Source organism: Heteronotia binoei, chromosome 6, assembly GCF_032191835.1.
Source record: "Heteronotia binoei isolate CCM8104 ecotype False Entrance Well chromosome 6, APGP_CSIRO_Hbin_v1, whole genome shotgun sequence".
Taxonomy (NCBI): Eukaryota; Metazoa; Chordata; class Lepidosauria; order Squamata; family Gekkonidae; genus Heteronotia; species Heteronotia binoei.
The window spans coordinates 26,469,915-26,497,622 of record NC_083228.1 but is presented as its reverse complement, the minus strand read 5'-3'; the positions used below and the strand labels follow the sequence as shown (position 1 = coordinate 26,497,622).

General features: G+C 40.8%; 1 protein-coding gene across 1 annotated transcript; it reads left to right on the top strand.

Annotated features, from left to right (window-relative positions):
• The first annotated feature begins 489 nt into the window (after nt 1-489).
• On the top strand, nt 490-26,139 carry SLC25A16 (solute carrier family 25 member 16). Its single transcript, XM_060241167.1, has 9 exons — nt 490-903; nt 3,342-3,434; nt 11,517-11,650; nt 12,848-12,911; nt 15,964-16,085; nt 18,323-18,389; nt 20,596-20,758; nt 21,627-21,695; nt 23,687-26,139. Exons 1-9 carry the CDS (start codon nt 804-806, stop codon nt 23,841-23,843), a joined length of 969 nt encoding a protein of 322 aa, XP_060097150.1. The 5' UTR covers nt 490-803; the 3' UTR covers nt 23,844-26,139.
• Nucleotides 26,140-27,708: the final 1,569 nt, after the last annotated feature.

Here is a 27,708-nt window from a genome sequence, read left to right as displayed (position 1 = left end):
AGCTAACTAATCCCTCTTTCACCTTGTGCCCCAGCCGGGTTTTGGACATGCCATAATCAAGTGACTCTTAAACACCAGTAATAAACTGATAGGGATGTTACAGTAAAAAATGTCTGAGGAAACGCATTTTTAGTAAGGCACTGGGATAATGAGGAAAGCGATGGCGGTGGCTGAGGAGCAACAGCTATTCCCCTTCTGTCGCGAAGGAGCTTTAGTTTGAAAATGGGAGAGCTCTGCCTGTGGGATTTCAGCCTGCTCAAGGCAAAGCAAAGAGCCCTGCCACGAGGAGAAAGGTGGCAAACGATAATATACCGGGCCGAGAGACTCTCTCAACCGCAAGGGCCTAGGACCTACTTGAGGGCGACTTGCCCTCACCTCCACGGAGGAAGCCATGCTCTGACAGCTCAGCGACCCAGGCGGCGGGGGAAGGCAAGGAAGCAGGCCCGTGGGAGGAAACGCTCCACCACTGCCGGTGGAGGAGCAAGTTCCCGGCTGGCCTCTGACGCGATCAGCGGGCGCCGCCGGCCTGCCCGGACCGTTGTGGAAGGAAGGCCGCGGCCAGAAAGATGGGCGAGGCGCGGGAGAGTCTCCCTTCGTTTTGGGAGGCGAGGAGCTGCCGCTGAGGGGAGAGGCTCTTCCCCCCGCGCGCTCCGGGAGTTGCTCCGCCTCTGAGGCTTGGCTGGGCGGGGGCACGGCCAGCCCGGCAGCACCATGTGCTGGAGGCGCCGCACGCAGCAGGGCTGACTGAAGCCGCGTCTTCCTCTTTCTCCGGCGCTTCCGAGAAAAAAAGCCAGCCCGGCCTGATGGCCACCGAGGTGGCGGCGGCGGCGGGGCCCGGCGCCCGCTTGCCTTCGTCCCCGGCACGGAAGGATTTCTACTGGCTCCGCTCTTTCGTGGCGGGAGGTGAGCGAAGGGCGAGCCGCCGTGCCCTTTAGGGTCTTGGAAGGAAGCGCGTGTGCTTGTGTGGGGTGGGCTAGGCACGGTCACGTAGGGAAGAAGAGGGCTTGCTTTTTGTGTTGCGTCTGCTGGGGCTGGGCGAAGGGGTGTGCCTCGGTAGCAGTTGTCGGGTGCCTCGTGTTCAGTTCCCCCCCGAATAGTAAAATACCCATGAGATGCCTCGTACTTCAGATCCCCCAAATAAGCGATTTTGACCCATTGGGATCGCCCAGTCATAGGAGGACGCCTTGCCTTTTTGAGAGTGGGTCAGGGTTTAGCAAACGGGAGAAGCCACCCCTAGGAGGGAGCTTCTGAAGGTGCCTCGTTTGTCACGGAGTCAGAAGAAGGGCAGACCCCAAAAGATGGTGAATGGTCCCTGCAGTGCATTCTGCCCCTTCCGACTAGAAGCAATGCATTCTGTTGCTGGTCATTCGGCCATCTACCTTCCTTCCTCTTCTCCTCTCCTCTCTCCCCATTTGGGCGCCTGTCGGTTTCCTGCGGGCGGAGCGTTCCAAGTGTTACAAAGGGCTTTAGCTTGGCCACTGTGAAGCTGGCCAATCCATTCCAAATACCTTTATTGGCATAAAAATAAAAAGTACAGCATGGCAAATTTACATAGAGTTTCAGTTATAGAAGCCAGTCAAACGTCAAGAAGGGGGCTAGTCTTTTGCTCTTTGATCCTTATGGCAGCCAAAAGGTACTTTGCAACTTGGCTTGTGATACGGGAACATCGGTCAGCTACCCTTTACTTCCTACTGTGAGACAAATTTCCTGTCAATAAACTATGCGAAATCCAAAATTATAGTATTTTCAAAGTCCTGGAAACAACAATGCTGGTGCCTCAAGGGATATAACATTGAACAGGTGAAGCAGGCTTTGAGAAGTTTTGTTACTGGCGCTTTTTAACTTAGCTGAATGCAAGCCTCCCCAGTCCTAGTCCAACCCTCTGTTTACACAACGCTGGTGTTGACTTGCTATTGGTGCAATTACTCAGGTAATAGGGGTGATGTGGAAAGGAAGTTCAGATGCCGTTTAAATACCAGCAGGTGTAATGTAATAACCTAATATTATATCTGAAACTCGTTGCCTGATTATATGCACTGTGGTTATAGTCAGTCCAATAAATAATATTGTTTGGGGTGTTGAGTATTGTATATACCAGGGCTCGCCAAACTGTGGCACAGGAACCACATGTGGCTCTTTCACGCATATTGTGTGGCTCTCAAAGCCCTCAGCATCATATGGCCAGCTTGGAGAAGGCATTTGTCTCTTTAAATCACTTATCCAAGCCAGCCAGCTGGCAGCTTGGAGAATGCATTTAAAGTTGTTTTCTTTCAACCTTTCCCCTACCCATCTACCTTCCTCCCTCTTCTCTCCTCTCCTCTCTCAAACATCTAATGTCTATTCTGTGTGGCTCTTACTTTAAGCAAGTTTGGCCACCACGGGTATATACATACTCTAGGGCTTAGAATCTTTGTGATGATTGACAGTTAATATTGATGGGGAATCTTTGAACACACTGGGCCTTGTTGTAGCAGAAGATCATCAGTGAAGTCTCTCCCAGAAGTACTGACTCTTTAGCAGTGGTATTCTAAACAGGTCTACTTGGAATCCTACTCAGTTCTGCTCAGTGAGTCCTACTCCCAGGAAAGTGTTTTCAGGACTGCAGTGTGGGTAGATGATTTGTAATAGCCGAAGCTGGTAATCCTTGCTAAAAGGTAATGGGAAGTAACAGACAGTGCTCCTGCACAGATTCTAAAAGATTCTTTGTTTTCACTTGGCCCAGGTACTTTAGATTTTTCTCTCTGTGGAGGAATAATTTGGAAATGAGGCAGTCTCTTAATTAGAGAAAGACATGCAGTCTGACCTACCACCCACTTAAAGGTGGCCTATCCAGGTCAGCTTATAAGCTGTTAATAGTAGGTGACCTACATGATAATATGTCGAAGAAGTTGAGCAGGACAGAGACCTCTAAGTCATTCATGCACTTATGAACTGTAGCTGCGATTACACACACTAAATAATGCACTTTTAATGCACTTTCCAACTGGATTTTACTGTGTGAACTAGCAAAATCCAGTTGGAAAGTGCATTGAAAGTGCATTATTTAGTGTGTGTGATCGTAGCCTGAGACTCTCAGACTGGAAGAGGACTTGAATTTTGTGGATGGCAAAAGAATGTATTTTTGGTCCTAGTGTATGGAGTGTGTACTCAGAGATTGAGTAATAACAAGGCTGCTCTGCCAGCAAAAGTCATGCTACTGAGGGAAGGAGAATCATGCTTACTAGGTGTGCAGTGACCTTTGAAAAGATAAAAGTTTTAAAAATAACTTTTGCTGAATGTTTGACATGGCTGTGGCCTCTGGCAGTTACTTAAACAGATTCTTTTTTTTGCCTGTTTCAAAGGTGTTGCAGGATGCTGTGCCAAAACAACCATTGCACCATTGGATCGAGTCAAGATTTTGTTGCAAGCTCATAATCATCATTATAAACATCTAGGTAAGGTGATTCCATGCATGTGTGTTGAATCCAATACAATTTGTATTATTTGCAAAGGAAGCAGATACAATTTTCAGATTACTTCAGATTACTTAACAACACAGCAAAGGCTCGCTCATCTTTAGACTGTTGTGTTTTCAGGTAATAGTTCAAACTCTAAATTTGAAATAGAAAGCAATACGTATAAAAGAGAGGATTTCTGATATGTCGCCCCCCCTAGATTTAGAAATATACAAGAGGCTGATTTTCTTTTGAAAATGTATATTGGGGCTCATGTATGATATATATTGGGATGAATTGGAATTGAGGAAATGCACAACATTGGTTTTTCACGAGTCATGTTCATTGTAACAGGCTAAAGCAGATATAATTCTGGCTCCCTGCTAACCACAATAAAAAACAACAACCAATAATGAGGGCCAGTCTTGGGACTTGGTCCCCTTAAAAAATTCTTTCTCTTAACTTAGTTAGCTAACAGGGCAATCCTAAATAGAGTTACACCCTCCTGAGCCTGTCGGCATCAATGAATTTACAAGGATTTAACTCTGTTTAGAATTGCAGAGTTAGTTAAGATGTTAAGTAAGTTGCCATGATTAAGGCAACTAGAGTTGCTCTTAATCTCAGATGTGAAAATTTGGGGGCAACTTTAATCATGGTTTATATTGATGCCACTTAGTTTTTTAACCGAGATTGTGGGAAAATGCCGTATAGAGGGTAAGGGTGTAAGCGGATGGTTCTCGAGCAGGTATAGAAGGGAATTAATATTACATCTGTACCAGTCCATTGGGGCTTGTGCTAGTGATGTTTTTGTGCGTAAATGTACATTGTGAGTATAAGCCCTGCTCTGACATCCAAATGCATATGTATGTAAAAAGGAGTGGGATTGCATGCACTGATCCTGCTCTTAGATTCCTGTTCTTGCAGTTGAAAATCTGCAGCAAGTCCTTTATCTGTACAGATGTACACACAATTGAGATACTGCTTTTTTGCAGTGTTGCTGATTTTGTTTTAAAAACTGTCACATGCATAAGTAGGGTTTGCTGCAAACATTTGGCTGTGTGCAGATAGCCTATAATCAGGTCAGCAAGTACAATCCTGCTCTCTTCTCTGTGTGTAAAGCCGTGCATGTTGTCAATACTTGAACAAGGCTATGCAACTTAGAAAGTTGAAGATTGCAGTCATTCAGTTGAAATCAGAGTTCGAAACCTCATGGTAGAGCATGGGGAGGGATGGTGGCTCAGTGGTAGAGCATCTGCTTGGTAAGCAGAAGGTCCCAGGTTCAAGCCCTGGCATCTCCAACTAAAAAGCGTCCAGGCAAATAAGTGTGAAAAACCTCAGCTCTTGAGACCTTGGAGAGCCGCAGGCAGCCTGGGTAGACAATACTGACTTTGGTGGACTGAGGGTCTGATTCAGTAGAAGGCAGCTTCATATGTTCATTTAGTGTTTCCTAAAACTATTTTCTTTCATCAGAATTTAATTGTAATTTTCAAAGAACATTACTTCATGGTAGTTTGGCAAAATAAACTGGGAATTTGTTTGGAGGGAATATGTTACTGCCGGGTTTTTTTTTTAATACACAAATTTGAATATATTTACTTATTTTATTAAAATATTTATATCCCACATTTCCTCATGGCTTAAGGTGACTTATGAATTGTGTAGGCTTCCTACCCCTCACACTGGAAGTGAAGTTAGTAAAAGTACATTTAGACAGTCTTCTATTTTTATATGTTAACCTAGATTCAGGTGGGTAACTTTGTTGTCTGAAGCAGCAGATCAAAGTTCGAGCCCAGTGGCATCTTTAAGAACAACAAAGGTTTATTCAAGTTATAAACTTTTGTGCGTATGTAGAAGCTTATTCCTTGAATAAAACTTTGTTCATACGTTAACCTAGTTAGAATATAAAATTATATTAATTGGCATATTTATGGGATTTAGAAGTATAAATTATTTTATTTTCTTCAATTACACCCAATACTAAGTGAGAGGGAGCAGTGAACTGTGCTGTATGCTGTTTTAGGACATTTCACTCATTCCAGAAGGGGAAAAAAATATTAGGAGTTGTTTCAGTGCTTTCCCAGATTTCCTGACTTTTTCATAAAGGTCAAGGTAGTTCCCTGTGCAAGCACTGGTCATTTCCAACTCTAGCGTGATGTCGCATCACAACGTTTTCATGGCAGACTTTTTTACGGGGTGGTTTGCCCTTGCCTTCCCCAGTGGTCTACACTTTACCCCTGCAAGCTGGGTACTCATTTTGCTGACCTTGAAAGGATGGAGGGCTGAGTCAACCTTGAGCCGGCTACCTGAACCCAGCTTCTGCTGGGATCGAGCTCAGGTTGTAAGCAGAGCTTAGGACTGCAGTACTGCAGCTTACCACTCTGTGCCATGGGGCTCCTGAGAGTAAGTAGAAAGGGCCAGATGTGGAAGATTATGTAACACTATCTTGCTCATTGGAAACAGTGTCTGTTCAGAGAGAAACCAGCCCTCTCCCTTTACTTAGTTTGCAGACCTCTTGCAGTTGCAGGTACAGTTAGTAGGTATTAAGTGTTCAGGCAGTGATCATTTTTGCCTATATATTTGAGCTGAACACTCTTGGGTTAGAAGACTAGGATCTGGGATTCAATCTCAGTTCAGATCCCCACTCTGCCATGAAGCTTGCTTGGTTATATTCTCTTATCTTACAAAGTTACTGTTAGAATAAAATTGAGATAATAAAATGTTGCTGCCACCCCAAACTCCCTGGAGGAAGGATGAGACAGAAATACTCTAGATGGATAAATGGAAATGTTGTTTATTGTTTTTTACATATTGAATGTTCAGATGAAAATGTTGCATACTCTGGTATTATGTGAGATGAATGTTCAACTTTGGATTCGTTCTTAAAAAATTGATTCTGTCATGTTGGTTATGTGTTTATCTTAGATTTAAATGCATTCTAATATATCTGGCCCTGAGTTGTAGAAAGTAGATCGACGCTGGGTAAATATCAGCAGATATCAGTGTTGGCCATTTGAGCAAAGTCCTCATATGCTATTTGTAATTCTTAGAGGATCCATTTCCACTTTGGCTTGCTAGTGTTGCCTTTTCTATGTAGGAGATTCTGCTTTTATCTTTTTCTATTTTTTGTTATTTTCTGTGCGTGTCTGCACCTGGAAGTCATGTTGACCTCTGGTGACTTACCCCTAATGGAGGCTTGAAGGCTATTTAGTGAGGTAGCTGAATAAATCCTGCCCTGTCCTCCCAACTTGGTATTTCAAGGAGATCTCACTTCCAAGTACTAACCAGAGTCAACCCAGGTTAGCTTCCGAGATCTGTTGAGATCAGGCTTGCCTGGGCTATCCAGGTCAGGGCCTGCTTTTATCTTTTTCTTTCATCTTCTGTTCCAATTAAAGTTCTGGGTTACTGTGATCTATGCCCTGATTCACCTACCCAGTATTTGTGTCTTATCACTTCAGCTGCCATACACTCTTGATTTCGTTATTGCATGTTATTCTTCTGCACTGAATTTCACCTCTTCTTTTATGTGACCCATGTTTTTCTTTCTTTCCCCATTCTTTACTTTGCCTTCCTCTCCTCTTGTTTTTTGTCATTATCAGTGAATTAATTCTTCTCCTAGTTCCTATTCTATTTCTCTCAATTTTCTGCTACCCTCCTTTCTTCCACATTGTCACCAGCACTCAGTGGCTTAAAGTTCTTTTTTGTTTGTATGTGTGGGAGGAGTTTTGGTGGTCCTTAGGGAGCAGAATTTCAGGGACTTTATTAGACTTCCACTCTTTCAACTTGGTGGGCTCTTTTCATTTGTTGTGCCCACTTCTGTTGTCATACTATTGTGTGCATGGCACAAAATCTCCTGCTCTTGATGATCTTCCTCTTTTTGGATTTATGTTTCACTTGTTTCTCTAAACTTCATTCCAGAGGGAGTAGGTATGTACCCTGATTTGGATAGCCCAGACTAGCCTAATCTCTTTAGAGCTCAGCAGCTAAGCAGGGTCAGCCCTGGTCAGTATTTAGATGGGAGATCACCAAAGAATACTGAGTTGCTGTGTAGAGGCAGGCAATGGCAAATCACCTCTGAACATCGCTTGCCTTGAAAAATCCTACAGGGTTGCCATAAATCAGCTGTGACTTGATGGCAAAACAAGAAAGAAAATAAAAGCTGTGTTAGTTGCAACAAAAATAAGCAAGAGTCTTGTGGCACTTAAAGACTAACATTTAATGCCAGCGTAAGATTTTTGTGGGCTACAGCCAGTTTGGTGTAGTGGTTAAGTGCATGGACTCTTATCTGGGAGAACCGGGTTTGATTCCCCACTCCTCCACTTGCACCTGCTGATGTGACCTTGAATCAATCACAAGTTCTAGCAGAGCTGTTCCTCTCAAAAGCAGTTTCTGTCTGAGCTCTCTTAGCTCCACCTACCTCACAGGGTGTCTGTTGTGAGGAGGCGAAGGGAAAGAAGATTGTAAGGTGCTCTGAGACTCCTTTGGGTAGTGAGGGATGGCGTATAAATTCAGTCTCTTCTTCTTAAGATGCAAAAAAGTAGGGTGTAGAATCCATAGATATTTTATGTTGGAATAAAATTGTGTTAATCTTAAAGGACCAGGGATGGACAGTGAACATTCCTAAAAGCCTGGGGAACCTCTAGATTTGCAGGGGGGGGCAGTAAAGGTACATATGAATGTATGATGCTGCCTTATACTAAATCAGACCCTTGGTCCATCAAAGTCAGTATTGTCTACTCAGACTGGCAGTGGCTCTCCAGGGTCTCAAGTTGAGGTTTTTCATGCATATTTGCCTGGACTCTTTTAGTTGGAGATGCTGGGGCTTGAACCTGCTTACCAAGCAGATATTCTACCACTGAGCCACCTATAGTCTCCCCTATAGTCCCCTGTGCAAGTACCAGTCGTTTCTGACTCTGGGATGATGTTGCATCATGACATTTTCACGGGGTGGTTTGCCATTGCCTTCCCTAGTCATCTACACTTTCTCCCCAGCAAGCTGGGTACTCATTTTACTGACATCAGAAGGATGGAAGGCTGAGTCAGCCTTGAGCCGGCTACCTAAACCCAGCTTCCATCAGGATCGAACTCAGGTCATGAGCAGAAATCATGCAAGACTATATTGTGAGATCTAATTGGTTGTTTGAGGGGTTGCTATGCAACACTCAACCAACATTGTAAAAGATTGTACATTGTAAACCTCATCATGGCAAGGGAGAGACAGACCATAAAAAGGTTAAAAATTGGAAGGGAGGTAAAGCTGGGGGAGAGAGAGCAAAAAAGGTAACAAGGGAAAGCAGAAGATGGAGGAGGAGAAACAGGAAAAAAGTGGTTGTGTGAATGGGAGGTCCAGAGGTTGCCAGGGGGAGAAACAGAAGAAGGTAGGCAGAAGAGAAGGAAAGGGGAGCAGGGGATACAAAAAGGTGAAGGTAGAGGGAACAAGGGGAGAGGGAGACAAGATTTTCCCCATAGGAGTCCTCTTGGTCACCCACTTGTATGTATATAATTCTTCATCTGGTTGCTATCTAATGCTGTAGATTATCTTACATAAAAAAATCATACTGTGTATTTTGAATGAATTTCACCCTGGCCTACAACGCATTCGCTTGTTCCAAAAGCACAAACAAATGAAAAAACAGGATTTTTAAAAAATGCTCCCCAACACTTCCCAGTTGGAAGAACTGAAAAACTACTGGTGGGTGTGGGTGGGCTTTTTCAAACATTTCAGTTTATTTATCATTGAATGGTGTGAACTTAACACAGAAACAAGCAGTGATGAGAATTTCATGCATGGGCATTTTTATAGCTTGCAACAAACCATTCTGATGTGAAATGATAACGTTGTACTGTACTGAAGATTGCCAAGAGAAGCTGAAATAAAATTACTGCTAACAAGTGTAGGTGCCGCAACAAAAGTTCTAGACACCAGGGCGACCTGGGACTTGTTGAGCCCTTTCTTACTCCCGTTTTGCAAAATTTAATCATTCTTTATTTTGTTACATCTTGTAGGATATCTTCACACAAGATTCATCTTTTTTCACTCATCATTTTTGTCATCTTGATCTTGCAGTCATAACAAACTTTGCTGTATTATCACTGATAACATTGCAGATGTGCTTTAAAGAATTTCCATAACTACTTATGATCAAGAACCATTGTATTCAGGTGTTCAGAACTATGTACCTCAAAGTGCCATCCTTAGCATCTGTGCCCTTCTAAGCCTACTGAAGTCACTGGGCCTGCAAGGGTGTAACTGTGCTTAAGGTTTTGCTGTCAGTGGCCTGCTTTGTATAAAACGAGTGGAGGGTAATTATTCTGCAAAAATCAAACTGTATTAACTCCTGATGTTGTTCTTCCAACCTGAGTAGCACAGTCAATTTTCAAAGAAGTAAGCTTACCCATGAAGCCCTGCTTATTTTGTCACATAGCTCTATTTGTAAGGAGAGCAACTTGCTCTTGAATTTTTTCCAGCATGTTATTAACATTGTCACCAGAACTTTAACAAAAGGATTAAGCTGCAGCAATTGAATAGTTCTTTCATTCATTGTTTGCCAGCCAGCTAACCGGGGCTTTGTGAGAATATGCCTGTTAATGAATGGCAGGGAAGCTGCTTTCTGTGGGGTTGGCTTCCCAATACTTTGCTCAAGATATCTTTGAGTTGCAGGGGGCAGTTTTCAAATATATTTTCCAAACTTTTTTTACCATTAAGCAGCCCTGCAAGTTCTGTTCATCCTAAAATTACGAATAGCTTGCTTGCCAGTGATCTACAGGCACATTTGCTCTAGCCCATTCTTCATACATAAAGGGAACAGCTGGGTGATGATTTGTCTTGAATTAAAGAAGTAAAATAGTCTCACTAATGAGCACTTCTATTATCTTGCTGTTGAACATAGAATTTAGAGTTAGCTTTGGGAACAAACTCATGTTTTTCATGCAAGGCTGTGATCATCAAAGCTTTGTGTCAACTTTGAGATTGCTTCTCTTGCATAACAACTGTATGGTCATCAGGATGAGTCCGTTATGTGTGCTGCTCCATGTGGTTCTGTCCATTATGTTTCTTCAGTTTTCTGCTTTACAGACAAAAGTGCTCTTGATCAGGTCAGGTATGAAAAACTTTCTCAGAGGGTTCAGTTCTTGTTTAATTGGGGGAACAAAGTAATGAGGGGGGGGGGGTCAGTTTAATTTCACCTCCCAGGGTGGGCCATGGGACATACTGATCTCTAAAACAGTTCCCATTCCTTTTCCATAGCCAGTTTTCTATGTCTTTGTGCAGAAGGAGGAATGAGAACTTTGGCTAAATGACCTACCAGCTGGGCATGGTAAATTTTGGACCTTCTATGTATTAGTCAACTTCAGCAGTTTTTCTGGTAATGGTTCATTTGGATTTTGCTTTGGGCCAGTGCTGCTCTTTGCAACAACTTACACTGCTACAGTGCTGCTAAAGATAGTGGGGTGCAGGGCTTTTTTTGGTAGAAAAAGCCCAGCAGGAACTCATTTATATATTAGGCCACATCCTCTGATGTCACCATTGTTTCACACAGGGCTTTTATGTAGAAAAAGCCCAGCAGGAATTCATTTGCATATTAGGCCACTCCCCCGACACCAAACCAGCCAGAACTGTGTTCCTGTGTGTTTCTGCTCAAAAGAAGCCCTGGTGGGACATAAATAATACATTCTATGTTTGTTTGTTTGTTTTTTAAAGTGTTATATTGTCATGGTTTGTGATATAGTATTGTCACAGTGGCCAGTGCTAATAATACTAATAATCCTGAATGCTTATTTATCAGTCACAGAGTTTTATGACTGTACTATATGTTTATAATATTCTAGAGTTCAACACCTTCCCCCTCCCCATCCCCAGCTTTGGTGCTGTCCTGGGATTTTGGTATAATCAGAAATGATGAAAGTTTTCTGCTCAAACACCTTTTTCTGACCACTAAAATTTCAAATTTGATGTTATTATGTTTTTTGAAATTATTTTGAGAATAAATTGATCTGCACACTTTAAACTCTCTCTGAATTAGTAATATTTGGGGTAAATATTGGTTTACTGTATTTTTTAAAAAAATGATCTTCTGTTGCTGACAGGTGTGCTTTCCACATTGTGTGCTGTCCCGAAAAAGGAGGGTTACCTAGGGTTCTACAGAGGAAATGGAGCGATGATGATTAGAATCTTTCCATATGGTGCAATTCAGTTTACAGCGTTTGGTCAATATAAAAAGGTAGATCAACCTATCTTTTCTCTTTTTGGTTAACACCATCCACAGTCATTTAAAACTTGTGAATGGACAGAAAATGCTGTGTAATTTATCATGCGTCTTAATTTTTTTTCAAATGGATATTTTGAATTATGCATATTTATATTTAGGAGGCAGAGAGGATACTGTCAATTTATTGTAGAAAGTTTCAAAATTTTAAAGCACATGTGTTCTGAGAGTTCCCAACATTCCATCATGAATTCCTCCTGCACAGGCCTGCCTAGTTAGGTTTTGTATTGTTTTAATAGGGACCGAGCAAAGTTATTTTGGGCTAAATTAATGTAAATGTTCTGAACGTTAATGCCAGCAAGGCAGAAATGCTAGTGATTTCTGGTTCCAGTAAAACATGGGCAGTGAGATCACCTGCCCTAGCCAGGATCATACGCTTTGTAGTCTAGGTGTACTCCTGGGCTCTGGTTTGCTGCTAGATTACAGCAGCAGCCTTGAGTGCTTCTTCGTATGTTTGCCTGGTGAGCTAGTTGCAACCTTCCTCTTGGATTGGGATCTTGGCTTTGACTCAAATCCAGCCGACTGTTTCCACAGGCAGGAGTTTCTCTTGCGGATTATGACTTTCTCACTTCCCCCTCCTTTTGCAGCCCAAAATGCCCCCTGAAGTGGTACTCCTGTGGGACAGGAGACACTCCATCCACCCCAAACAGAAGGAAGAGAGGTTTGGACATCTGTGGGAGGGGGAGATCACTGATAATTGCTTCCCTCTTCTGTCTGCAGAAATTCTCTATGGGATCCTTTTCATATAAGAAATCTAAAATAATTGGTGCACAGTTATCCTTTTATATTATTGTGTTTTAAGATGTATTCTAGTAAGGTATGAATTAAATTAAAGAACAGATACCTTACATGTGACATGCAGATGTATTTACTATTTTGTGGCCTGTGGTGACTGGATCTGTCTCACCATTGTTCAATCATGTGTATGGCCACTATAGACTGAAAACCACTCTAGTGTAGAATTAGAGATCATTTGCCCATCTTATTTTTGGAAAAACTGCCATTGGAGACACATTCTTACTCATTGATTATAATCTTAACATAGAAGTGCTCACCTATTGTTTGTGCTCTTGCTGAGTTGCACATTAAGGTTTACTTTAGTATGTTAAGGGTTTTTTTTCCCTACACTTGGAAATACTGATATTTTTGCAGATGATAAAGAAGAACCTTGGCATTTCTGGACATGTACATCGGTTAATGGCCGGTTCCATGGCAGGTATTTTATATTTCCATAAGTTTAAGATTGTTATGATTATCCCCCGCTTGCCAACTTTGCTGCATCTAATTAACACCCAGATTAAGGGTCATTGCTTTAATCACAAATTGGTATCTGTAGTTTTGGGAGTACAAACATTAATATCTTGAGAGTCTGAAAAATATTTCTGTCATAATAGATTACCGTGCACAATGGCATAAAAACTTTTGCATATCAGAGGTCCACTATACAAACTTTTGAACAGCTTTGAGCGGTGTGGGATTAGTAGGCTCTTTCACATTTGATACTGGCTGTAGTAAGCAGGATAGTACATTTTAAATTATATTGCCCTCCTCCTCCTTGCGTAGAATTTGAGCATATTTTTCTTCTACATGGTACATGAAGAAAGTTTCATGAAAAACATGGATTTTGTGGTTTTGAAAAAGAAAATTGGAGGTGGGGGGAGGATGCAATGTGAGAAATGAAGAAATAGAGGGGAAAATCATTGCCCAAGAACATAGGATGCCAGTAACACATTTCCTAGAATCAAGTCCTAGTAAAAAAAGGTAAAGGTAGTCCCCTGTGCAAGCACCAGTCATTTCCGACTCTGGGGTGACGTCGCATCACAAGATTTTCATGACAGACTTTTTACGAGGTGGTTTGGCATTGCCTTCCCCAGTCATCTACACTTTCCCCCCAGCAAGCTGGGTACTCATTTTACTGACCTCAGAAGGATGGAAGGCTGAGTCAACCTGGAGCCGGCTACCCGAACCCAGCTTCTGCCGGGATTGAACTCAGGTCATGAGCAGAGAGCTTGGACTGCAGTACTGCAGCTTTACTACTCTGTGCCACGGGGCTCCTAGTAGGGAGAAAGTCCTAGTAGGGAGGAATTAATTCTTATAAAGGACTGCTGCGCTGCATAAAGAAATAGCAAAAAATTGTAACATCTTTGTTTAAAGGTATATATTGATCCACAGGAAGAAAAAAAAATCTTTAAACCAAAAGCTGTAAAAATAATATCCCCAAAATAGTATGTGAGGTTTTGAGTTCCTCAGAAGACTTTATCTGGCTGGAAGTTTAATGCAGCCCCGAACCTCCCAATGAGGTATGATGGAAAAGCCCCAGTATGCACCTTTAGGTACTTAAAATGCAGGATGTTTCCCAGACTGGCTAGGATTACTTGGTAGGTGCAAACAGGTTTCAGGATGTACCTCAGGCTACTGGGACAGAGAAGCGGGGACAGGGGAAGCGTATTCCTTCTGAGGTATAAAGATCTTTTAAAAAGGTTAAGGTAGTCCCCTGTGCAAGCACCAGTCATTTTCGACTTGGGGGTGATGTCGCATCATGACGTTTTCACGGCAGACTTTTTACAGAGTGGTTTGCCATTGCCTTCTCCAGTCATCTACACTTTATTCCCAGCAAGGTGGGTTCTTACTTTACTGACCTCAGTATCTAACAGTCCCCCTGTATGACAGACAAAAACCACAACAGTGCTTATATTAACAAAATTGGAGATTACTTTCAGATGGTGCACAGTTAAAAAATAGAAGCCGGAGTGGATGATGATACTCAGTGGATGGAAAGCAAGCACCTCCATTAGCAATCCTCCATTAACAATCTAAAGTCACTTCCAGATATGGTACAAGGTTGAGCATCAAATACAGAACTGAGAATCAGAAGTTATTTGAAATTTACAAGTGTTTTTGTTAACTTGGAGATCCCCCCCCCCCCCCAAAAAAAATAGTTAATGTCAGTATATTTGAACAAGCATTAGAAGTGCAGGGAGATCTTGAAATAGCTTCCTTAGTGCTTATGGGATTAAAGTCATCCTCTCAGCACCAGAAAAAAAAAAAAAACCTGGGCAATGGCAGTAATGTGAGGAGAATGCCATGAAAAGTCTATTGTAATGCGTGTATTCCAGGTGACAAAGTTAAACATTACGGTAGAAACTTTAAACTCTGGGTTTCCTGAGTCTTGTGTAATTCAAATCTCACTGGTAACGCTTCATTGGTAGATAATTGCCTTAAAGCTTCCTTAAAGGAAAAAACAAGCAGACCGAAACAGGAAAAAACAACATCATTTAACTGCTCTAGCCAACGTACCACCTTCATCTCCCCCCTCCACTTTCCCACAAGAAAGAATTTTAAGCACAGAAGAGATTTAAGCTTTCCAAATGCAGAAACCAAGAAAACTACCAAAATTCATTTCTTAGCATAATTGTACTAGTCTTAATTTCTGGAGAAAACAATAAAATAAATGGCCTTAGAAAGAAGTCTGAGAACTGTGCAGCTTTTGAAGCTGAATCCTCTTATAGAAATACTAACATTTACTTTATTTAATCCACTGTCTTCTGAGGAGTAGATTCAGAACCATAACTTTAAATAAATGTCTGTGCACTTCTATACCGAGTTACTCCAGTTTAACCTTATTTATCTCAGTGGTTTTAGACTGGAGTAACTTCATAGGCTTAGACTGTATGAATTTGATTGTGCAGGAGTTGACATAAATAGCTCCTTGGCTTGGGGAGGGGTGGTAGTTCAGTAGTGGAGCATCGGCTTGGCATGCAGAAGGTCCCAGACTCTGTCCTTGGTATCTCTATTTTAAGTAATGGAATAGTAGATGATATGAAAGGTCTCTGCTTTAACCCTGGAGAATTGCTATGAGTCTTAGCGGACACTATTAACCTCAGTGGACCAATGGTCTAATTTAGTACAAGGCAGCTTCATTTGTCCATGTGTATCACTCTTGGGATGTTAAGCGTCTTCTGAAATCTTTACCTTGTACATAAAGGTAAGGTAGTCCCCTGTGCACGCACCAATGGTTTCTGACTCTGGGGTGACAGCACATCATGACCTTTTCACGGCAGACTTTTTATGGGGTGGTTTGCCATTGCCTTCCCCAGACCTTGTAGATATAAAAGTACAAATTCTTCAAGCGTAAATAAAAGGCTGTGTTTAAAAACTGACTTGTAAAAAAGATGCCTTTAGCCTGAGCGCTCCTGCTTAAGATCATCTTGATGTTTACATTTCACAAGTATTTTGCTTAACTCAGCAAATGATGTTTGTTTTTGAAGGTATAACTGCAGTAATTTGTACTTATCCTCTTGACATGGTGAGAGCACGTCTGGCATTCCAAGTGAAAGGGGATCATAAATACACTGGGATTATTCATGCATTCAAGACCATTTACACAAAGGTAATTGTTTTTGGTATTTTTTTCTGCTTCATTTCTGTGTTGCTTGGTTCAGTAATCACTGGGGAATAGTTTTTAATATTTGCTGATGGGGGCTGGTTAAGGTGTTGGGGTAAGGTAAATAGATTAGCAAGCTCATATAACAATCTGAGGTTGTGTTTTTAAAAAGCACATTTAAGACTCTTGAAGCAGCTCTGACCTCTTATTCTGATCTACTTTGTTTACAGGCAGATATAATCTGCAGATTGAACTTTAAAGCGAGGACAGTGGCAGCAGACCACATAGCATTGTTGGGGCAGCTGAATTGCTCTAGTAGGCAAGCAATTTTGGGGATCTACTGATTGTTTAGTGCCCCATTTAGAAATGAGGTTCCTGCTAGGCAGGGCTTTTATTGTAGAAAAAGTCCAGGAGGAACTCATTTGCATTTTAGACCACACCCCCTAATATCACCATTGTTTCACGCAGGGCTTTTTGGGTAGAAAAAGCCCAGCAGGAACTCATTTGCATATTAGACCACAGCCCCCGATGCTGCGTTCCTGCTCAAAAAAAGCCCTGCTGCTAGGTATTTCTGTATGGCTTTCTTATTAATAGTTGTATAAAAGACTCTACAGTCCTTCTTTTGTTTACCATAGCATAATCCATGTGAGGTAGATGGCATTTTACAGGTGAGGAACTGTGGATGAGAGAACTAAAGTTTCTGAAGTCAGGAACCTTCCACTGTTCTCATTAGGCTTGTAGCTTTCTTCTCTTCATCTTGTGGTCTAAGATTTCTGTGACAGCTGGGTTGGGCAGTCTAAGATTACTGATACTGACCTCCATACCAGTGACTACGGTCCTGGTTTGAAGTGGGTTTCAGTCCCCTGTCTGGAGGCAAGCTGTAGGATCCTGTAAAGTCCAAGAACAGTGTCATTCAGTGCTGCATCTCTTTCCCTGCCCTTCTCCTGTAGCTCCCCTGAGATCCTTGAAAAGTGATGCTGGAGGTTACAGGCTCCACATTGAGGGGGGAGGTCATGTGGCTGGGGAGGAGTGTGATGTCTTCTTCCTTTCAAATCAGGGATGGTTTCACACAGGTCTTCCTCCTCACTACAGCTCCTTGGGCTATGTGGATTTTTATTCTCATCTGCACACATGGTTGCTCTCATTCAGCTCAGTTACTGGAAACCATAGCCAGCCTTATCCAGACATCATGGCAAACTATGTGTATCAAACCTTAGGTAGAAGCAGGAAGGAATGTGTGAGCCCATATTGGTGCCATTGCTATACCATTGTTTGGTGACCAACTCTGTGACCTGTGCATTAAGCCAGTGGGTCAATTCAGATGCAAGGAATGTGCTACAGGGTTCCATGCCCCTTCCTTCTCTTGCACAATTTCCTTCTCTTACACTTTTTTCATAAGCTACATCTTGTTTATATTCGAACTGAGCCAACCTATAGTTAGTTAGGTTTGGGTTCAACATCAAACTGTGGTTTCTTGACAGAGAGTAAGTGTGAGGAAAGCACAAGGGAAGCAGGGAATATATGAACATGTGATTTGGGCTTGAGTGTCCAAACCATAGGTTTGCCATTTCATGTGTTCAGAGAAAAAAAATCTCAAGGATATTGGGTGAATGCATGGCTAGATAAAGACATATTTTGTTTTCTCTGGCATGAGTCCATGGAATATGGCTGCTGGCCCACATGTTTCTCAGAGAAGTGCAAATAAATAATAAGCTGGTAGAATTTTTAAAATCCATTTGAACTCTCCCTCTTTTTCCAAACATTTCTATAAGCTGAAATAAATAGATTGTAACACAGAACAACTTGTCATCCATGTGTTCTCTCCCAGTGATTTCTCCTGTCGTTAAAGGACTTTGTGTATAAAGTTATGTCTGCTGTAGTGTCATTCCATTCCTGCAGCAAACAATTTGAGCATAGCTGGTGTGCAAAAAACCTTGCCGATTAAACACAGTTAATATTGTTTGGGATAACTGTGCTGCATAGATGTTGCTTGCCTGCAGAACCTTATGATGATACTGGTTTGCAATAAAGACACAAGCAAATTAAGCTGCCAGAATCAGGCTTGTCTCTGAGTGGATCACATGCAGATTAGTGAAGACATGCTCATATTGAGTGACCAGACTAAAGAAAAAGGTGGCATTTTCCATTGCTCAAAATACCTTTCTAATGTGTGTCTATTTGGTACCCATAGAATTTTACTTATCTATCATTTTTATTCTTGTCATCTCTGACTTATTCAAAAGGAAGGTGGCATGCAAGGATTTTATCGAGGGCTCATGCCAACGATAGTAGGAATGGCTCCATATGCAGGTGAGTGGAACTCAGAATATGACTTCTTCCAAATAGGCCCCCTCAAGTTAATCCTGTTTGTGGAATGTTGCTTTGCTTCCCAAAGACAGAAAATTACATATGACTACTGCATCTAGAGTTTGTATAGATAGTAGCAGTCAAAAAAATTGCAGGAAGGTGGCTGCTACAACTGGGGCATTTGAAACTGGGATTATTTTTCTACTGTCTTTCACAGACTTTTTGCTAAAATCATTTGCATGACGCAGTGCCCAGCATAGATATGGAAGATGGTGATTTACAAAGCACTCTCACTAAATAAATCTGCCCTCTAGTAGTTCAAAAGGTCTGCACAAGTTCAAGTAAATGGGTCGAGCAGTTGAATATTATATTACTGTACATTACTGCCACAAAATGTTACAGAATGCACAAAATGAACCCAAAAAACTAATTGAAAATATGCAGCCAAATGCATATCCATGGGCACTTTTTATTTTTAATTTTAAGCAATGTTCTTGGCACTCTGCTCTGCATTCTGGGTTTTATAAGCTCTTCCTCCAGTCTGCAACACCTTAACGTTGTATGGTTCCTGCTGCCATTGGGTCTTGGCTGCTGGGATTGGTTTAATTTTACTATCTCTTGGAGTCTCTTGACTTCTTCAATTTAGAATCATAGAGTTGGAAGGAACCTCCTGGTTATCTACTCCAATCCCCTGCACAATGCAGGAAAATCACAAGTACCTCCCCCTGCCCTTTTTCTCATGATCTACCTAAGTTCACAGAGTCAGCATTGCTGTCAAATTGCCATTTAGCCTCTGTTTTAAAACCTCCATAGGAGAACCTCACAAGGAAGCCTGTTGCCCTGAGGAACCACTGTAACTGTCAGGAAGTTCATCCTAATGTTTAGTTGAAAACTCTTTTGATTAAATTCTAGTGCAAACCGTGTGCTTCTCTAGAGAGAGTGAGAATTGATGAATGGTATCCCTTTCTGGAAAGAGTTTACACTCTTTCACCTACCCCCACCCCCCACTTTGCATGCACACAACATATATATGTCTTTGTGAGCACACATGTAAAGGAAGCTTGCTCTGTACAAGCTTAGAACTATAGTTCTGGCAGCCACTGGAAGTGCCGTCCTTCCCAAATCCAACAGCACTCCCTTTATATTGGGATAAACTTTGTTTCCCACATTTCAGTTCTTACATGCAAAATACTCCATTTCCAGAATTGTGTAATTATGGATGTGTCTTGTGCTTTTTACGTTCCAAATGTTAGCTTTCTGGATAGTCTGGAAGGGCCGTCCCCATTTGGGAGCATACTTTAAACTTTCCCTTTTTAAGGGAGTGTAGTACAAATGCTTCACTCAGGGTTTTCTACAAATCCAAATGTTGCGGACTACATATAAGAAATTTCAAGGCTCTAGCGTATTGAGCACTACTCTGACAATTTTGACATCCCTATTAATATTAGTAAGAAAAGTGTCTTGGTATATTGCCTCTGCTGCTAATTCATGTTTAGTCGTGGGTGGCATCATTTTGTCTAAAAAAGTTGTCTTCCTCATTGCAGCCATATTCTGGTACAATCTAGTTCAGAAGTATTACCTGTACTAGTATGTTGTTGGAGATATGGAGAATTGTAGCTTCCATTCCTTTTTTGGGAAGTTTCCACTCCTTTCTCTTTCCTCCTTGCTCTAACATCCAGTGTAATCTTTTCAGCTCCAATTGTACAAGAAAAAGGCAGTGCCTGGAACAAAATGGACAGTTATTATGGGTCTGGAAAGGAGATAACAGTACCGCAGGGAAATACTTATTCCCTACCAATCCAAGATATGTATTGCTATTTGCATGTAGGGTACCAAGGTTGTCCTGTAATTTGAAATGGAGCCTACTGCAGTTTGCAGGGTTCATATGGTTTTGGTTTATCTATGAAAGAGAATTCTATGCAAATGATAATCATTTTTTGTCAGTCTAATAAAAAACCTGAGAATAATCTTGCATATGATTATCCTCATTAAACACTTAAGACATGATCTAACCAAAGTTAAGCACACCTTACAGCTGTTGATTTCAGTAGAAGTGAGTTAAGCATATTCCTAAAACTTAATCTTAATTCTTAAAATGTGGGCCTTTGAAAATGCTTGACTATGGCTGAATTATGCCTGGATTGTTTTAAGTTGGTCTGTGGCTTTTTGCTGAGGTGGTGTTTCCATAAAGTTACATTTTGCCTTTCAGGGTTCTCATTTTTTACCTTTGGTACCTTAAAGAGTGTGGGACTTGCCCACGCACCTACCTTGCTTGGGAGGCCTTCCTTAGATAATCCTGACGTTTTAGTTTTGAAAACTCATGTAAATTTGCTGTGCGGTGGCATAGCTGGAGCAATAGCACAGACAATATCGTAAGTCATGTCCTTACTTTACTGCACTTAACAAATAATTGTTATGATCTTTTGCATTAGGAACTTTTGCTTCGGATATGTTAGAAAAGATTAAGTTTTAGCTTGGTCATAATTTTAGGCCTGAGTCATGCTCTTAATGGTTTGCGAGGGATAGGTATTTCTTCCAGACCACCAGAAAAACCCTCCACCTTCCTGCCTATACTGTTAAGACTGTATATTACTTTATAGTGTTGTCAGTAATATATTCTATTTTGCGGAGTGTTTTGAGAGACTTGTTCTTCTGCTGTATTTTCTACTCCCAAGAAAACTTTCTCTGAAGTTATCTGATGTATTTAAGCATACAGATCCAATGAGCAACTGCTTCCTTGTAGTTTCCATGAGGCTTTTATTGGAGTAAAGCGCAGTGATTGATTCCAGATGCAAATTGTGGCCCTTAATGCTGTAGGTGATGCATTGAGCCATATTTGTCAAGCTGGGTCTCAGAGGAGTGAATTGTTTTGAAGCTCTTCATATTGCAGCTTTGATGAAGTTCAGCATGGCTGGACACAGTGAGGAAACCCCTGGGAGCCCAATGTAAAAAAACAGAATGTAAGGAGAATGCTTTTTTAAAAAATGCATAAAAAAACACAACTTTTCCTAAGAAATGTACTGAAAATCCAACTTTTCAAAAATATAAAAATAGTCATGTATAATTAATTTAACTCTGTGCATTATGAAAGACTCATTTCTAATGTAATTTTTCAAATTTCTACTTAATTGATATAATTTCTTTTGTAATCTTTTAAATGCTACTTAATTGATTTATGCTTGTAATTCTATGTGTTCCTTAAAAACAAACATATTCCTATGTTCTTTCTTTTTCTTTCAGCTATCCTCTTGATGTAACGCGTAGACGAATGCAGTTGGGAGCAGTGCTTCCAGATTCTGAAAAGTGCCTGTAAGTTTAATAATTAACCCTAAAATTAAAGGTGTTCCAGCCTACCACTTTTTAACCTTCAGCCAATACTATCTAGTATCTTTCCTGTGATACTAATGAAACGTATTGAGAGTTATAAATTTTTAATGGGCTCTACCTCACAGGGAACTCTTGCTAACTTGTGGTAGTGGTACTTTTACCCAGATTTCAGCCACAGAATTGTTTCCAGAAGCTGCTTATAATAATTGAAACCAATGCAAATTCCAAATAAAATATGATTAAAAAGAGAGATCTTGGTCCATGCTTAATGGAGGGCTGCCTGGCTGCAGTTTCTTCTGCTTCTGGCTTCAGTGATGGCCACTGATACCGGAGAAGAGGGAGAGCTCTCAGCTGGCGATGGATCACACACAATAGAGGGGTGCCTGGTTGCTATCTCTTTTCCATCTGGCTTCACCGGTCCAAGCTGGTATATTGAACAAAAGTGAGTATGCATGTCTGAGTCCAATTTTTTTAATCCATATACTTCTCTTAAAGATGCCAGCTCTGTTAAGAAATACCAAATAATGGCACTACATAAACAGGGGGTGTAATCTGTGTCCCCGTTTCATCCCCCATCTCTTATACACTCTGATACAGTTATTGACTTCTGCTTTAGAGCAACCCATAGTTTGCCATACACTAAGCGGATGTGAGCTACTAAAAACTTTGGAGGCTTCATAGACATACAGTATCAACATCATCGGGAAATTATTCCAATGGCATCAGTGTTTCATCTGTGGAAAGCCTCCAAACTCACCGGATACTTGGGTGGGGAAATGTAGGTAGCTGTGTCCATTGAGTGAAAAACAGAACCCCCTTAAAAACAACAACAGCGTATTATGCTCAACAAGGGTATCACAGAATAGTGAATGAAAGCTTTTGAGTTACCCAGAATTCTTCATCAGGCTGGATGTTAATAATAAAAAGGGGTGGGAGTTATTTGGAGGCATGTTACACATGTTACACAATCTGCCTTATACTGAATCAGACCTGTGATCTATCAAGGACTTCTGTCAGACTCGTAGCAGTTCTCCAGAGTCCCAGGCTGAAGTCTTTCATGTCACCTACCGTCTGGCCCTTTCAACTGGAGATGTCATGGATTGAACCTGGGACCGTCTGCATGACAAGCAGAGGCTCTTCCACTGAGCCACAGGAGATGGATCTGCATGACAAGCAGAGGCTCTTCCACTCTCCCATTGTTGGAAGAGCCCAAAGCTTATAGTTTTCTTAAAATGGAACTAGGAAGTGTTACAGACTTGATTAAATGATGTTGTTCCAGTTGGAATGCAAGAGACAGTTCATAAGACTGAATGCTCCTTGAATTTAAAAAGCCAAATGGATTGTTCAGAGGCCCTAGGAATGAAGAAGCAGAAACAGAGTTTCTCCCTTTGAAAGTATAAAAACCCTCCTCCACTTAAGTTTGTGGTAACTGTTGGGTAAATAAGGCATGTAGGCAATGGATCATTAGTTAAAATGAAGCTCTTTATCTAAGTCTATTAGGAAGGGGAAAGAAAGGGATGGTCCTTAAGAAAATCAAAGATTCTAAAAAGTACATATTTCCTCTATAAATAGGCTAATGCATAAAACATGGGTGGTGACCATAATAAGTACCAGAGTACAGGCAGATAGGTAGCAAGGTTGCAGTTAACCTCTTTTTGACAACCTTGACTGGAAGAAACATAACTCATTAGCCCATTGAAAACACCTATAAGTTAAATCCACCCAAACATTTATCAAACACGTATTAACACACAGGATTGGCTCTGAGCCAGGTTGTATTTCCAGGTCAGGTCTCTACTACAATCATAATATGTTAACCCTATAATGACTAAAATTTAGATCTTGCCATATCCCAACAGGAATAACTTTATTGGAAGTTCAAATGTTTTATTAAATTCCTTGCTTTTTGAAAGGGTTGTAATAGCAGAAAACTGAAAATTTTCTCAGTAATACTCTCTTTTTTATCTTCCTAGGACAATGGTACAGACACTGAAGTATGTTTATGGAAACCATGGAATACAAAGAGGGTTATACCGTGGCTTATCCCTGAATTACATCCGTTGTATTCCTTCACAGGCAGTGGCCTTTACTACTTACGAACTTATGAAACAGTTCTTGCACCTAAATTAAAAACAGGAACTTGATTGAAAAGTGCTTCTCTTTTTGTTGCATTTAATGGGCTATGTTTCCCATTTCAAATAATTGTTATTGGAGAAGCAGTGGTATTTATATTCCTTTCTTTTAACCAAAAAAATGAAGAATGGTGTAAAATTGAAGATATGAAGCTTGGATAAGATATGTGGGCACTGAACAAATAGCATCTGAACATGTAAACTACTTGATCAAAATACAGTCAAATTTAATAATCAGAAACTTTATCATGTAAAGGAAACTTTTATACAGGTTCCAGACAACTATACTTTTTCTCTTCCATTTCAAGAGTTTATTTTAAAAACTGGATGTTCAGTATGTTTCTTAAAGCGCTGAGTGCATAACTTAGGGATATAATCATAAAATTTCTACTTGCAAAGTAATTCCACTGGCCTCTGTGATTCCTGCTTCCATACAAGGGATTTTAGGATGAAATGCCACTCTGCGGTCTACAAACTACTTAGTTCAGAGGTTTTTTTATTGAATTCTTGTTCATGGATTGCAGTCTAACAGTATTTCTTGGATTTTCAAAATTGTACTTTTATTATACAGATCTGGGATTCAAAGTGCTACTCAAGCTCTTGTAAGGAGATTTTGCTAGTCCAATGTAAAGTTTCTCTTAAACACAGACTCTCTTGCTGTATTGCAAATAGTTTGTTTCCAGGCTGTTTGCTATGAAGCAAGCAGAGCTGGTAGTTAAGAAAATGAAGTCTAAACCGTACTTGGGGTCACAGAACTAACTTCATAGTCCTTTGGATTCTTGCACCTCTATTTCTGTACTATGAAAGGAACGAATTGTTTTGTTAATGTTAATAAATAATGAAATAATTATGTATGTGAGTAATTGAGTTCCCCCATATAAATTTATTTGATTACTTTGTCTTTAAATTGTTGTTACTATAGGCTTAGATTTGCTTTTCTAATATTTGTTAAACTAAAATAGTAAAGGGCATGAATTAACGAAAATCTGAATGGGTCCAATTTCAGAAAACCTAGTACCTCCACATGCTCTATGCATGCATGGTGCTATTGCAATGTGATTCTTATAGCATCATATCTGAAATACTATGTGAGTGTAAATCAGGTAATGTTTGTGCACAGGTTTTATTTTAGTTGAACAGAATGCACCTAATATAAGGTTTTGTATTGCCTATGAAATTAGATGCATACTTTTCTGCCCTATGGAAAGACAAGTTCTTTATTGAAAAGGTGATACTGCAAGGCCACTATCCTGAAGCAATTTCTGAACAGAAATTGTTGTTAATTGAATGATTTCAGACCTTTACAAGTATTACATATACAAACCTCTACTAAATCACATTAAAGGTTTTTTTTGTGCCTTCTATTACAACTGTGGTAGCAATAGGGATATGCCACCTTATTAATATTGTTTCTCTGTTATCATTGAAAATGGGCGAAGCCAACAATGCGATTGGGGGATCTTCTGCCAAATTCTGTCCCTATTCCTCACAATGATGGTAGTTGCAGGGTGGACAGATTTGCTGCCCAGTATTGATATGGCTAGGTCTTTTTAAATAGACTTCCTCATTTTGGGCAACAGATCCTACCCTTGTTGCCAGGAGTGACATTGTGGGAGAATACAGGAAGTCAAAGCTGGCTCAGCATAGTCAAGCACAGAGGAATCCTTAGTGCACTCCCGCGTTCATCTTCTGTGGTTAGAAGCCTTTCCATTTTACCTTTCTATTGCAAATAACAAATTACTGTTTCAAGGGGTTTGCTTGATTCCACGTCTTCTTTGGTAGAACCAGAATTTTATGGAACGTTTAAAAAAATGTAAAACTATGGCAACAGTTTTCACTAATTTTACTGTAAAGTGATGTAACTTATTTATTTACTGTAAATACTGTATATGGTGCGTGAAACTGGTAACAGCTGTTATCAAAAACTAGCAGGTATGAGATGGATATCGCTTATGGTCCACAGCTGAGATATTATAAGCTCATGTTCCTGTGACTTTTTTATTTCACTGAAGTTTATATTTTTAGATATATATTGACTGGCAGAGAGATGTATCTTTTTTATTTTAAAACAAAAGTCTTGAATAGCAATATGACTTTACAGTGCTGTTCTGTGCAGAGTTATTCCAGTCTAAACCCTCTGAAGTAAATTGCCTCAGATTGAAGTAATTCTGCACAGGGTTGCACTGAAGTGAACCAGCCAATATAAAAGCATGTATTTGGAATCTGTACTCTCTGTTCATTTCTTGCAAGTTTAATGTGTTTGATTAAATGGTATTAAAGTGATTGCAACTACATTTTGGCTTGCCTTTGTATGTTTTTTTTAAAAATCCAGATGTATAGCTTCTGTTGCAAAATATAGAAAGGTAAATGTCTATGATGTGGGAAAGAAGTTGGGCAAACGAGACTTATTAAGCCCTAGTACAACCAAGGACAGGAGTGGCTCAGTGGTAGATCATCTGCTTGGCATGTAGAACATCCCAGGTTCAATCTCCAGAGTCTCCAGCTAAAAGATTTGGCAGTAGGTTATGCGAAAAATCTCTGCCTGAAATCCTGGAGAGCTGCTGGATTGTTCAATTTCCACTCCAGTCTTAGCACATTGCCAAATTATTTCCAAACTGGAAGATTATGATATTGGACTTCTATTCCGCCCTCCACTCCATATCTCAGAGTGGCTCACAATCTCCTTTATCTTCCTCCCCCAACAATAGACACCCTGTGAGGTGGGTGGGGCTGAGAGGACTCTTACAGCAGCTGCCCTTTCAAGGACAACCTCTACCAGAGCTATGGCTGACCCAAGGCCGTTCCAGCAGGTGCAAGCAGAGGAGTGGGGAATCAAACCCAGTTCTCCCAGGTAAGAGTCCGCACACTTAACCACTACACCAAACTGGCTCTCAGAATGGCCGTTTAATGGATTTTTGTTATTTCTACATGATAAATATGACTCAATATTGTTTACTTCTTGCCCTGACCTGGATAGCCCAGGCAAGTCTGATCTCATCAGATCTCAGAAGCTAAGCAGGGTCAACTCTGGCAAGTACTTGGATCAGAGACCTTCTTGGAATACCAGAGATAGCAGGGGCAGACCGTATTTAACCGCCTCTCTGAATATTCTCCATGAAAGGTAGCATTTTAACCTTCCTCTTTACAAAATTGGCATTTTAAAAATAAGAAAAAAATGCTATGTATCATTGATGAAGGTGGGGACTTGGTTTGGTTCAATGCATTATTTTTAGATTTCAGTGCCAGGAAGAAAATACATTATAATGAAAATGGTGGTCGGAGATTCCAACTAATTTTTTTTGTAACATCCCCTTACCTTTCAGACATCGGTTCTGTAGGATCCTATACCATCCAGGTGTGCACAGAAGGCACTTGGCAGTGTAATAGTGACATTAAACATGGAACTCTGTGTGGATTTAAGTTAAGGTGGTTTTGTACCGACTGACATGTCACCTCTTGATGTACTCAAGTAAAGGAGATGCATGTGTGAACAAGCCTGCTGCTGATGTTTTGTGGTCACTCCTAGCCTGGGATGAGTGGGGCCACGTTTCTCTGGATTCTGCAATATACCTTTAATTCACATGGCAAAATCTTAATGTCATTTTAGAGTCACAGTCCTCTTGACATTTGCTGTACTTCGAAGACAACTGTTTCACAGGTTGATTTATTTGACTCAAAAACACATCTACGGATACGTCAGCAAACCCCTTAGCGTTGCCAACTCCAGTAGCCAGCAGGTGCAGTTTTCAGATGGGCACTTGATCTTGGTGGCTGGCTGCTGGGCTAGGGTTGCCAGCTTCGGGTTGGAAAATTCCTGAAGGTTTGGGGGAGGAGCTTGGGGACAGTTTTGGGGGCGTAATACC